The sequence below is a fragment of the Haemaphysalis longicornis genome, unplaced genomic scaffold (assembly GCF_048455015.1).
Source record: "Haemaphysalis longicornis isolate Haplotype H1 unplaced genomic scaffold, Haemaphysalis longicornis Haplotype H1 scaffold_12, whole genome shotgun sequence".
Taxonomy (NCBI): Eukaryota; Metazoa; Arthropoda; class Arachnida; order Ixodida; family Ixodidae; genus Haemaphysalis; species Haemaphysalis longicornis.
Genome location: NW_027526225.1, coordinates 78934561 through 78947591, shown reverse-complemented (window position 1 = coordinate 78947591; position 13031 = coordinate 78934561). Strand labels below are relative to the sequence as shown.

Here is a 13031-nt window from a genome sequence, read left to right as displayed (position 1 = left end):
CCTTGAAGATTTTCAGACGTATTTTTGACACCTGAAGAATTTTCACTGCAACCAGTTGGGCAACATAACTCAGTTGAGATTGTTAATTTTGTGAATTTAAAAAAATAGCGCTATGTGTCCAAATCATGCGTAATGAAGCTCAGAATGCTCTTGCCTACTAGCAATAATATAACCCCGTACTACTTTTGGCGAGAGCAAGTTCAATGAAGTGGCGTGATGAAAACGATTCCATTTACTCTGCCCTGCATTATTCACTGCAGAAGTTTTTCCCCGCAGACGATTTGCCTACGAAAAAAGTTGTAAATATTATGACGCAATGAGTCCCAAAGTTTCAGTACGAAACGGAGATTTTAGCTGCTGTTTCTACTGGGGCCGAAAAAATTGACACAAACATGACGTAGCGCCTTTTTTTTTTTTGTTTTTGAACGGGGTTGTTAAGAACTGCCCAGAAAACGACAGGCAGTGCTTGCCCTTGTTTCAAAACGCATCAGAACGAATCAGCATTGGAACGTTTCTGAAATGCGCCGGAGCTGACGAAAAAGAAACGCAACCGATAAAGAGCCTAGTTAGCATGTGTGTACTAGTACTAGCGGGAGACAAGAGCAGCTTCCGCATCGTGAACCGTCCGACCACGGTCCGCACAGGGACCCGGAATCGACGACGCACTGCCCCGGATGATGATGGCTGGAGGTTGACCACCTGCCGCGCGCGCACAGCAGCTCGACCTGAACGCGAGGGGTCGCCACCGTTTGTTTAGTCCCGCATCGCTCTCCGGCTGCCGCTGGTGTCCGCCTCCTCTCTTGTTTTTACCGCAACGACTACGACGTGTCTGTTTCGCCGGCGACAACGCCAGTTTAGCGCCCCAAATCGACGTCCGTACACGCTGCGAACTGCTACGACTCTTTCAACGCCCGCTTCGCCCGTGCAGTCGCGCCGACAACGCAGGCAAATAGGCGTTTGGACGCGTACTGGTGTTCCGTGCGGTGGTGTCCGCCATTTTGTGTGACGGGTTGACCGACGTCGGCGGCGGCAAAAAAAAGGCAGCACAGAAGAAGGAACACTTCCCCCTCCTCTCCTGCGCTCCGCAGCAACCACTTGCTGCATGCCATCCAAGTGCGGCAGAAGACGTCGGCCAAAGTTTTAAATGAATTGTGTCGCTATTATGAACGGGTGAGTACTGGCTGCTTTTGCTCACAGTTCGTTCACGGGATGCATTGGGTCTGTCCGTGCGGAGACGGGCTCTCCGTAACTGACCGGCTGCCGTCACTCGGCCGATGTAGGGGAAAAGGCCTAGCTGGCTTCGGGGGTGCCCCAAGTCTTGCTTTTTTTGTGTGTGTGTGTCGCATTCGGGGAGAGTCAAGGGGCAACAACACCACGACGCAGCACACGCGGTCGGCGTCTTGAGTCGTGGGCGTTCTGTAATTTGCTGCCGCGACCGCTTATCTCGAAAAAGGTTACGGCGAATGCTGCTTTTAAAGATACGGGGTGAATAAGAGAAGCGCGTGCCGTTTTGTCAAATGCGCGAGCCGCTGCGTTGACCGTACGTCTGTCTGTCGTGCGGACGCAAAGCCCATCAAACGCCGTTCATTGTCTGGTCGGCCTACTTCTAGGTTTGTAGTTCCTTCGTCTCAAAGCGCGAAGGTTAATGCTTTCTTTTGGGCCTCGAGTGGGAAAAAAAAACTGCCTTGCGCCAGCGTGTGCAAAATCCGTGTCGCCGCTTCGCTCTGATTGAAGCGGCTTCGAGCCTGCCATGCCGACGACACAAACCTTTCGGCCCGTACAGACGTGGCTTAACCTTAATCGTTCAATGACGTGTCTCTACTAGCGTTTTGCGTAGATCGTGAACTGAACGGCGCAGGAAATGGACGGCTCTTTTGGCGGCTTCGTGTTGATTCGCCTTTTCACCATTTTCTTTTTCTTCGTTCTCGCCTGCGCGCGGTTTTTCCGGCTCAAACGGGCGTTTCTCTAGCGGGTTGAAGTGTTGTCGACTGTCGCTTCACGCAGCGAAGCGTTTAACTAATGAATTTCTCCCCAAATTTCGGAGTACGGAGGTGTGCGTCACGGCTGCGGGAGCGAGCTACGCGGCTTGACTCCCAACCAACAGGTGGTCGGGAACCCGGGATTGCGTTCGTTACAAAACCGAACACAAAAAAGTTAAGCCCTTGCTGTCCCGCTGGCAACGAATCCTTCTTTTTTTTTTAGTTTAATTCTCGGAATTGCTGCGCCCGCGTATGGTTTTAGGCAAACCTTTCTTTTTTTTCCGACTCCGTCGTCGTCGTCGAAAGTACCGAAGCACCCCCCACCGGACTAGCCGCCGCGTCTGACGGCGCCACCCCGAGTCAGTTCGGGCTTTCGTGCGTCGCAACTTGTGCAAGTGGCTGTCGTGACTCGGGTTGTGCGTGACGCTCGCACGCAGTCCTTGTTTTTATTGATCTTCGCCGGGTGCTCCGTCGATATGTCGTGCACGCCGAGTGGTTCCCGTCACCGACAGCATGCTCGACACTTGAGAGCCTAGCGCCGCGCGAACGACTTGCCTTGGTGGCGGCGAGCGAGTTTGGCCAGCCCGAATGCCATGTCATGTTCCCCGCCCACCCAACGCGCGAAACTTCGGAGTGACCGAGCTGATGGGCCGGTCTCACGGTACGTGTCCGGGACCCCCTTGTCAGGGCCGCCCTTCGGGGGCTGGTGCGCGTATCGGGCTCGGATAAGCCGTGGGGGGGAGTGGCCTTGTCCTTTTTCGAGGGGTGGTGTTTCTGTTACTGGGCTTTTGCTGGGAATGTTTGAACGTAGGCTTCGATTAACGCGGGGTTTGTTTCATCCTGCACTAGTGAAGCTAATTTGCGTGGGAGGGAAGCAGATGATGCTATCCGAAAGTGCGCAGTTGTTGCGAGCAGCGTGAAATTGGACTCTGGTTGGTTGAGCAGAAACAGCTGCTGCCTTGTGGCTGATGTTTGCTGATGGATGTCTATCTGGTACATGCTTTGATAAGCATTATAAACTGTGTGTGTCAGGCATATGGTAACCCGCAGGAAATTGGATGCTATGGCTATTTGTTGTGTTGTCATGATAGTCGTGGGACGTAGCTCCCTTGACAGCGGGTGGAAACTTTTGAAAACGAACAGCTGTGAGGGCGGTTGGTTTGGGCTATCTTGCGACGGCTGTGTTCAGCAGTGGATTTCATGCCCACGAACAGCTGCTGTGAAGTTAATGTCACATGTACACGAAAAATGACATTTGGGTGGGCCGTGCTACACGTCAAAATGAAAATGTGTTAGGCATGATGGTGATAATGACCAAAAAGAAATGAACTCATATTTCAGGTTTTTAGCGTAGAGAAAAACGTCTTGCATAGGTTAAAAATTTTTTTTTTGTGAAAGAAAACATTGAGAGATGGTGTTTCCTATAAAATGATGTGAGCCGTTTCTAAAAGTGGCCTCAGCAGCTTCCGTCGCCTGCCAGTGGTAGCCAAATACGAAAAATTTAGAACGATGGGTAACACAATGCCTTGCCTTTTGCCACTGTTTTAGTGAAGTTCGCGTTCTTGAGAACTTTGCCTCCAAGAGTGCACAAAAAAGTGTTATTTCGAAGTTGAGCTACGTTTCCGTGTCAGCACTCTGGTGCTGAGAGTTTTGTTGGTTTCATTTGGTGTTCATCCCATTCGAGAGTAGGCAGATTTAAGGTGTTTCGAAAGGCAAATGAGTTGTGTGGAACTCCTTAAACCAAAAATGACATTAGAGCGAATGATATTAGATTTTTTGCGTGTAGCAGCGGATTAATGGCATTAAAACTTCAGGCATTAAGCACTTAATGTTATTTTTCGTGTGCGTGTGGCACGGAGTAGTACTCTTTTTGTAACGGCACTTTCGAAAATCGGAGAATTAGCCAGGGCAGTAGTATCTGGGCAGAGTCCACAGTGCCGATACACATGTTTCAGTGCCATGGTGGTTGTTCACCCTTCGTAATGTTGGAGGTACCACATGATCAATTCGTGTAATTTTGTTGAATGTTTTGGGCGTCAAGTAACTCCTCCCTGCTGTCCAGCCTCTAGAAAAGTGTTAGATACCTCATAGAAGCTAAAATCAGATGCGAGTCCAAGGACACAGTTAAAAGATTTTAATTTTTTTTAAAATCTTGTTGGGCAAGTAGCCCAGTCTCAGGTTGGGGACAGCGCCAATCTTAGCGGTGAATTCACTGCTGACTGACCTAGCCATGCACACAAAACAAACTAACCAACCAAGCTGCAAATTTGTCGAGGCATCTTCCGCTCTTTGTGGCAGTGGTCGAGTAGGGGCAAAATAAAGTTCGGGGCAGGTTTTGTAGTTCACACAAAGTAGAGTTCGCATTAGTGCTTTTGTAATTGTGGGTGCAGACCACGTTGGGCCTGAACGTAGTCCAGAGCATAGAAATGGCAGTTGAACTGCGGGTACAAAAATGGTTTTATTGTAGGGACACTTTTACAAAAAAATGTGGTTGATGCCTCTGTCATAGGAATCGGTGAAACACGAAAGTGAAATGTGCCCTCACAGGAGCATTTATTGTGCATCCATGTGAACATGCACGTTGCTATTCATATTACGTCGGTACAGCACCGTTAGGCGCATGAACGTTAAAGACACTGGATTGCACGCGCAGCAACATTGCTCTAATCCGACTGAAACCACAGCCCCTTGAAAACCCTGTGAATGAAATGGAACCGAAGCCGATAGCAGGTGTAGGAGGGTGCCTCAATTCACCCGCGTCCCGCGTACACGAAGACTATGGCATCGAGGCGCCAACTTTCGGCGCTAGTTAGTGTCATGATGAACTACTTCACTTCACTTCTCCTAGACGGCATCTGAATGAAGAAAGTAGTGGGAAAGATATAAGGCATGTTCGTAGGCCTACTTGCGCTTGAATTCCTAGCGCAGTGGGCAGAGCGCTGTGTACCTCCCGTTGCGGCGAGAGAGTTCGTGGCGCGAATCCTGGAGCAGCTGTATCAAAACTTTTTCTTACGTTGTCATTTCTGTGACTGAAATGACGTTGGCCAGATCTTGGTGTACCCGGACATAAAACACTTTCGTGTTAAAAATTCATCGCTAGTTTTAGTTTGTTGAGCTAAGTACTCCAGTGTCGCGACGGCGATGGCCCTCAGGCGGCACGGTGGAGAGGCACACACATTGATGGGGGGGTCCAAGAGGTTGGTTCCAAGAGTACGTCGATCTGTTATAGCAGGCTCGCAGCCCCCTGGTGGTAGACCACCGAAATTGTGCGACCCGAAAACCCCGATATTACAGAAACTTCCTCAGACATCTGGCCTCCACCATTTCCTTTAGTTTCGTACCCCATTGGATGTATGATAGGTTTTTCTCCACTCCGATTAGCTAATCCCTTTCCCCATGCACCAAGATTCGCTAACGCATGACATGGCGTCTTTGTATCCCTTGTACATAAAATAAATGCGTGTTAGCACCACCACCACCATTAGACGCACCACACCACACTTTTCAGCGAAGTGGACCGGAATTCCAACCGTTGTAGCTGCTTTTCTGATGGATGCAATAAATGCATCTATATGAAGTTCTTGCCCATTGAAGGTCTACAGCAGGCGGTCCAAATTAGTCTAGCTCTTGGGGACAGTGGGCCTAAAGAGCCTGGGTGCAGCTTTGGCGCGTAAAATGCCTTTTTTTACTTTGACATCGCACCTCGTAATTCACGACAGAACACTGGAAGCACACGAACCTCTTTGTTGGGGAATGGGAAGCAAAGGTCCTGTGTCCACCGTGGGCTTGCACTAAATGTTGAGGAAAGGAAGCTTGCCGATAGTTACTCTGAGGAATCTTGCCGGCTGTGTGAGCATTTGGATGTGCACTTGGGGGGCACAGTTGACAGGAAAGAAAGTCTTCGAACGCGCATTTCTAGGGAAAAGCTAGGTGCTAGTAGCACAATATCAGCCGTTTAGTGTCGGGCGTGCCTTTTTCAAGCAAATGTGACCATGTGGGATATCCTCCCCAATTTACTCCGAAGATGAGACTCGTGTTTCTATCTATGGGTATGTCGTGTTTCTGTTGCAGCTGTGACTGTACTTTAAATGGATTGTACGATTTTTGTCGCGTATATATTCTCGAGCTCATATGAAGGCCAGCATTTCATATAGCCCGGTAACCACAAGCAATTGATGAACAAATTGGTCGAAATAATTTTAATTTGGCACCAAACTTTCCGAAATCGGAAGGGTGGCAGTTTGTAGTGTAAAAACTACACTACAATATGTGTCCCGGTCACGTGACCTGCAAACCTAGCAGCTACTGAAACAGCTGAAACATTTATTCACTTATTGAAAACCCTTTAACACAAGTTTTTGTTTAAGTTTAAATTGTATATGTATTTTGAAACATTATTTTGAAAATTTTTAAGACGCCGCCGCTGCTGGGTTGCTCTCAGTGTGGCTAACTGAGCCTCCGTGCCCAGAATGAATGGCAGCGTTCGGTAAACAGACCCAGTAAAGGAGCTTTGACAATTGTGCCTGGGTAGGGGACGTTTCTTCTGCCGAAATATTCGATTTCAGTTCCCAAATACGGAACGGCAGCTAAAAAAAAAGGCATGTCTGGGGAGAGAACTGCCGACCTCCACAACGTGAAGCCAGATTCTACTTATCGTCCATCCCAACAGATGGTGCTTTCGTGCAAAATACACTGGTGAATTTAAAAAAAACAAAGGAATAAGAAAGGCCGTGGTTTTAACTTTTTTGGCTGAGGACAAGTTTCTAAATAGCGCTTTTCATCTCGCATACAGACCAAAGGATGTTGCCGCGCTACTGTATGTCATGGTTGCCAGCATTATTTTTGGGAGGGACACGATATGGCTTGTAGATCTAAAGATTTTGATTTAAAAAGTTCTAGGGTGTTATCAGCAAAATTGTTTCTCGTTAAGGTGCTTTCAGTGATGCCCTTTCATTTGGGATAGAGAATATATACTCGACAAAAAGCGGTTGTCTGTCTCTTTATCATTGCTCTTACAGTTGCATTTTTGGGGCTCACAAAGGGAACGGGAAGGAAGCACTATATCTGGGTACAAGTTAATGGCAATATTCGGGTACAAGTTAATGGCAATAAGTGGTGTAGTGTATAGCTCTGCGAAAGCTACAAACCCGATGTCCGTGCATGTGTGCTCATTTTGAAAGATTGAATGCGTGACATGGTCTGCTTTTTGTCAAGTAGTTTGCTTGTTGTCGCTGCAGTAATTTACAAGCAGTTGAAGTCTGGAAAATTATAAAAACTTGTGTAACGCTCGGAATACTCGCCATAACGCTCTTTGCGCCGCACAGAGGAACAGCCAGCTGTGGTGGAGGCACAGGAGCAGCTTCCATGTTGTTCTGGAGTTTTGAATGAAACTTTTTGTGCCAACTTTGGCCTTTTTTATTGTTTCTTTTCTAGCTTAGTCAGTCTAAAACTGTTTGTATAAAGCTCCAGGTCAGTGACCCCTGTGCTTTTTTGGGCGGAACGAAACGTCATCTGCTAGCAGGTTGCAGTGGGGGCCTTAGTCAAGGTGTGAGCCGCGCATCCGTACGTGGGGGGGAGGGCTAGCAGTTGAATGCAGTAGGAATGTAAATGTGGTCTGTGAAGTGAAGGCTGTGGTCTCAAACAGATGGAAGTTCAAAGATGGCAGCCGTGCATCTTTCTCTGTTTTATTTTAGCATTTGCTTCAGAAGTCCGTGTATTGAGGTCAGGGTACATTTGAATGAAACGCCACGTGTCTTGCATTACACAAACGTTTCGTAGTGGCGGAGCGAGTTCAGCTACCAGCTGGACAAAAGAGGGCGCGCTCGTAAACATGCCCCCCCACTCCTTTTTTTTCCTCCCGCTGTGTGTACTGTTTGCATTTTTCTGGCAGACACAGGACGGTACTGCTGCATTCCATGTTTCGATTTGTCTGTTCTCGTGGCCTGCACTTGATTTTGGTGTTGTGAAAGGAAGCTCATTGTCATCGTCTCTCTTCCTGTGAGCGCGTGCTCTGTGCACCGGTCCCCTCGGTCGGTCGCTACCGCCTCCTGACACGTCCACATTTGGCAACACCTGTTGGCGGCGCGGTTGAGTGACTCCACTCATCCGGCATGTGGGCGCGTGGCTGCCTGGCTATGTGTGTCATCGCGTTTGATTCGCATCCTTGGGCGCCGGCGGTTGCAGTCGGTGGGGGCTGTCGTATCTTTTTCCGGAAGGAACTTGTTCCATTTTTTCAGCACGGCGACAGAATGAACACGCAGGAGCAAAAAAATGGGGCTTTTATATCCTTCGTGTACATTGTTCCTGTGTGTTGATTTACTTTTCCATGCTTTTGGAAGAGTGAAGTAATCCTTATTTGTCCTGGTTTCTCGTTTACCTGTCCTGGTCAGTTTTGCGGGAAATATTTTGCGACCCATTGTGCTGGCGAGGTGTTCAGGAGTTGGGCATTATGCATTTTTGTTTGCTTCAGAGGCGATATTTTATGAACAGTAAAGAGTATGGACATTGTAGGAGTGTTTTGCTAGGGGAAGTTTTGTGCGTACTATTTTGCTTATGAAGCCATGCATGTGCTCACCATGCATATGCATGGACGTATTCGTAGAAATTGAGAAGAAATGGACGTGGGCAGGGCATCTAATGCGAAGGCAAGATAACTGTTGGTCATTAAGGGTAGCGAAGTGGATCCCAAGAGAAGGCAAACGCAGCAGGGGTAGCAGAAAGTTAGATCGGCAGATGAGATCAGGAAGTTTGCGGGGATAAATTGGTCACAGTTAGCACAGGACCGGGATATCCCGATTGGCCTTTGCCATGCAGTGGGTGTAGACAGGCTGATGATGATGTGCTTACCTTAGTGAAGCGCATTATTCACTTTTACTGCCACATTAAAGCCGCACTTGGGATATCAATGGGAATAAAATATGTCAGTGAGTTTTGTGGCGATCCATGAACTGGTTTATCACTATTTTCTGAAGCTTTCAGTGTTTGCGTTTAAGGGGACGCGCTAAATGTCTATACCATTTGCCTTTGGCAAATGCATTACCATTCGCAAGGCCACAAAGCACTATATCTACAAGCCGTATGTGTCCTCCCAAAAATAATAATGCATTGGAGCTTCCTCAAAAGTGTAGTGCATTATGCGATAGAAATGTTGAGGTTCTGATTAATCGAGAGCCATGACGACGCAATACCTTGCCCCCCCCCCCTCTACGGGATGCTTTCTGTGTTCATACATTTTTTAACTTGGCCGTACCTGACCCGCCGTAGTGGCGCAGTGGCTAAGGCGTTGCGCTGCTGATCATGAGGACGCGGGTTTGATTCTCGGCCACGGTGACCGCTTTTCTGATGGAGCTGAAAAGCAAAAACCCCCAAGTGTTCGAAAATTTGGCACTCGTTAGAGATCCCCAGATGGTCAAAATTAATCCAGGGCCCTCCACGACGGCGCACCTCATCACCTGCGTTGCATCGGCGCTTTAAACTCTACAATCAATCAGTGAACTTGGCCCTTTCACCTACTGTCATCTTTCACATTGAATGCAATGTGGTGTAAAACAAACATTATTCTTGTAAATGTCGCTAATTTCAGTTAGCTAGACCACACAGTTGTCTCAACTTCGTAAAGGAGTACTGACACCAATTTTTGGGGTGGATATTATTTCACAGTTCGCTTCCTTCGCTCACCAGAATACCATGGCTGAAGCACAGAAGGCCTGCATCTTGCAGCACCTATTTAAATTTTATCGTATTTATCGTGCCGACGGAACAGCTGAGCCTAATTCTCCCCTGTGTAACGGAAAAGGGGACATAGGTTGGTGTCTCCGACATAAAGCAAGAAATTGTGACATCACGTGCAACGCGTCAAGCGGCGACATGGAACCAGTGATGTTCCGCGAGGGGAATTTTCCCTGTTTCAGGGAACTTTCGGCTGTAATTTTGGCCAAAAGGGAATCTTTAACACATGCAAGGAATTATGGGAGTCATGGAGTAGAAAGGAAAATGTCCGTAAACTGGACCTTGCATCAACCGCAAATGCGGAGCAGATTTTTTTGTGGGTTAACGATGTTAAGACACGTAATCGCAATAGGCTGGCTAGCGAGACTGAATTGCACCATGGTAGTGCGCTCCAGATCCAACTCCAAACAGATTTGCTGCAAGAGCTTCAAAGTTGCACCGAAGCACATCGCTCTTCACATACTGAGGACACACCCGAGTGGGCTAAATGCACAGTTGATTTAATACGGTACTACGTCAGAGTAGTACGGAATCTAAGTCAATAAAACACCTCAATTACCCAGTAATGTCTTGTTGGGGCAAAACATTGGTACCGAATGCCTAGTACAAAGTGTGAAATGGATAGTCAAATTTTGCTGAGCTGCAGACGTAGTGGAATTAAGTCCACGCTGAAACTGATTCTCTGAACGGCGTCTGTGTCCAAAAGGCTACGTAAAGTAGACGTGGGTGGTTCTCGCTAATGCCCAAAACCTACCAGGATTCCACGTAAAGATATCAGCTGCAAAAAGAGAATGCAGTGAAGTTTGTAGGGAATTCTTGAGAAACGCGTGGGGAAAAGTGCTAAAAATCGGGAATTTCTGAACTCAGAAAAGGGAATTTTTCTCCCCAGTACAGAACATCACTGCATGGCACTGACAGCAATTATGAACCGATAAAAGGAGCCACAGCTGCATCTGTCATTATCCACTAGAAAGACACTTGTTTTGAAAATAAGTTCCACATGCAGGAATTAGCTGGTAATATTGGTGAGATTTGCGGGAGGAGTCATCTGTACTGAATGTCCACTAAACCCCTCCAGGCAGCCTAGTAGGAATCCCTTGGCTACTCAATTCCCTGAAACCTCAGCCATAGGAATTTTCCAATGTTGGCAAATTCTCCTATATTTTCCTATGTTGACTTCCTAAATTTTCCTGTATTGGCTTCCTCTGTTGGTGCAGTAGGTGGGCCACATCCACGAATTGGAATTGTCGGTGTTCCATGATGATCTCCAGTGGCCTAGCGGTCAAAACGTGCCCTTTGTGTTATGTTGTATACTCCGAAATGGAATGTAGTGGTGTGCTTGTCTTTAATGCCCTTCGGGCTCGAAGCAGTGGAAGTGAAAAGGGGTTTCGTTGGGTTTTTATTTTTTTTATTGTGCACTCAAAAGTTTTTAACATTGTAAGCGCCCATCCAAGCAATACAAAAAGTGGATGGACATTTGGTGTCGGTATTCTTGTATGAGGAACCGTCCATGTTTTTCATGTTACGATAAGGCGGTTTGCCCTGTCTAGGCTGAGACCATTGCCTTGCTGGCTTCCAAATGATTTTTCCGAAATCCCTGTAATTTCGGTACATAATGCGCCCTATCATTTTGCGTAAGAACGTAGCTAAAGTGTGAGGTCCCTTTCATTTTAAAAAGTTGCAGTTTGAAATTGATAGCACCATTGTTTGGGCTTTTTTGAGGCACGACTATCAGTCCTGTGTCGTCGAAATTATTCCGTGGACTGGATGTTCTGTTTTCAGTCGCCAGTTTCGCACTTTTTTTTTGTCTGGCTTTTGTTCTTCTGGGAAACTCATAAATGCCGTGTGGGCTGAAATTATTTCTGGAAACAGTTCTCAGGCTTGTTTGTTTGTGCGAGGCTTATCGCCACTTGTACGATCTGAAGCTGGCTGGACTTCCAGCTAAGCCTACCTTTTCATTGCCTGCCATCGAGCACATCCACTTTGCCGCCCCGCATTGTTTTCCCTCTAGACACTCGGGGTTTATATTAGGCCACTTCAAGGGGCATTGCGAGCCTTACCTGACATCAGGGCAATATGGCTGGGACTACTGATAACTGTTCATTGAGTCTCGCTCATATCGATCACTCTATCAACACTTGCTCGTTCTCAGTACACCTCGCGAGCGAGTTGTGCTGTGTTGATAAACGGGCAACGGTGATGCTGAAACAGGTGGCTATATGAAAGGGATATAGATGTGAGGGACCACTTGTGTGTCGTAAATGACACAGTGCTCCCTAGCCTTCTCCGGGGTTCTCGCTGCGGAGCTGTTCAGTAAAATTTGGCGCCGTAACTCTGGGTGTGTGAAGTTCCCAACTCGTGTTTGCCCTGGGAAACACAGTTGAAACTTGCTGTTTGGGTGACTGGTGTGGTTTGGGCATTGTGTGTCCTATGCATCTGCTAGGGCACACATTATGAAATTCGTTTCACCAGACCGGTGTGCGCTACAGCGTTCATGCTTTTGTGCTTGGCCCTTATATGCACGGGGGGTAAATTGGGCCACCTTCACAGTTGAGATGCCAAAACTGAGGAAACAGCGGAGCAGGTGGTCTTTGCTAGAATTAACTTTTCTGTGGTCTGCCCCTTTCTCAAAAGGAAGGTGGTTAAAAAGCAAAGCTCTCTCCAATTAAGCTGAGCTAAATCAGTCCACAATCCACCCTACTGAAGGCCAAAATCCAAGCTACCGAAGTCTGCTTCAACTCTGCCGAAGTCCAAAGCCGACGCCCGCGCTATGAACCCAAAGGAAAGGTTGAGTGCCCCAAACGCGATGAGAGCGCAGTTGGATAGACACCGGTTTCATAACGCGAGGGACCCAGGTTTGATTCTGACCATGAGAAGTTTTTTTTTTTAATCTTTCTTTTTTTCTTTCAGATTGGCTGCACATGTTGTTGTTCCCCGCTGCTGTAACCCCATACCCCTCGGGCTGTTGGGGTGGCCCAGTGGTTAGGTGGCTGGTTTCGCAGCATAACAGTTCTGGGTTCGATTCCTGGGACCTCCCTAAGCACTTTTTTATATATATGCATGCTTGCAAACACTGTATGACATTTCAATGCTTCCGGGTGGGGTGAACTAGATTGGAAACTGCTTTCGGTCGAGGGACACACTGGCTGTGATGGCCGATATGTGGAGCAGTTGTTCAGCTTTCCGAGTTGTTTTTAGACAGTCTGACCTTAAAGCGTCCCTGCAAGAATAAATACCGCAGTTAGTGGCCTCTTGCTTTACTGGACACTAGGCAAGGGGTCTTCAAGGGTTGTGCAGCGGGAAAGCAGGCCTTTTGCCATGTTT

The 13031-nt window shown here is 47.6% G+C and overlaps 1 protein-coding gene across 7 annotated transcripts in view; it reads left to right on the top strand.

The window, feature by feature from the left end:
• The first annotated feature begins 763 nt into the window (after positions 1-763).
• Heph (polypyrimidine tract-binding protein 1 heph) overlaps positions 764-13031 on the top strand; it is a 157494-nt gene continuing 145226 nt past the window's right edge. For 5 of the 7 annotated variants that reach the window (XM_077693529.1, XM_077693522.1, XM_077693521.1 and 2 more), the window contains exon 1: positions 764-1170. Coding sequence is in view for 6 of the 7 variants with exons in the window: in XM_077693522.1 (XP_077549648.1) it covers positions 1145-1170 (26 nt within the window). In the remaining variant the exon portion in view is untranslated. The remainder of the gene's footprint in view (positions 1171-13031) is intronic. The other 2 variants (XM_077693524.1, XM_077693528.1) reach the window with 1 other exon arrangement.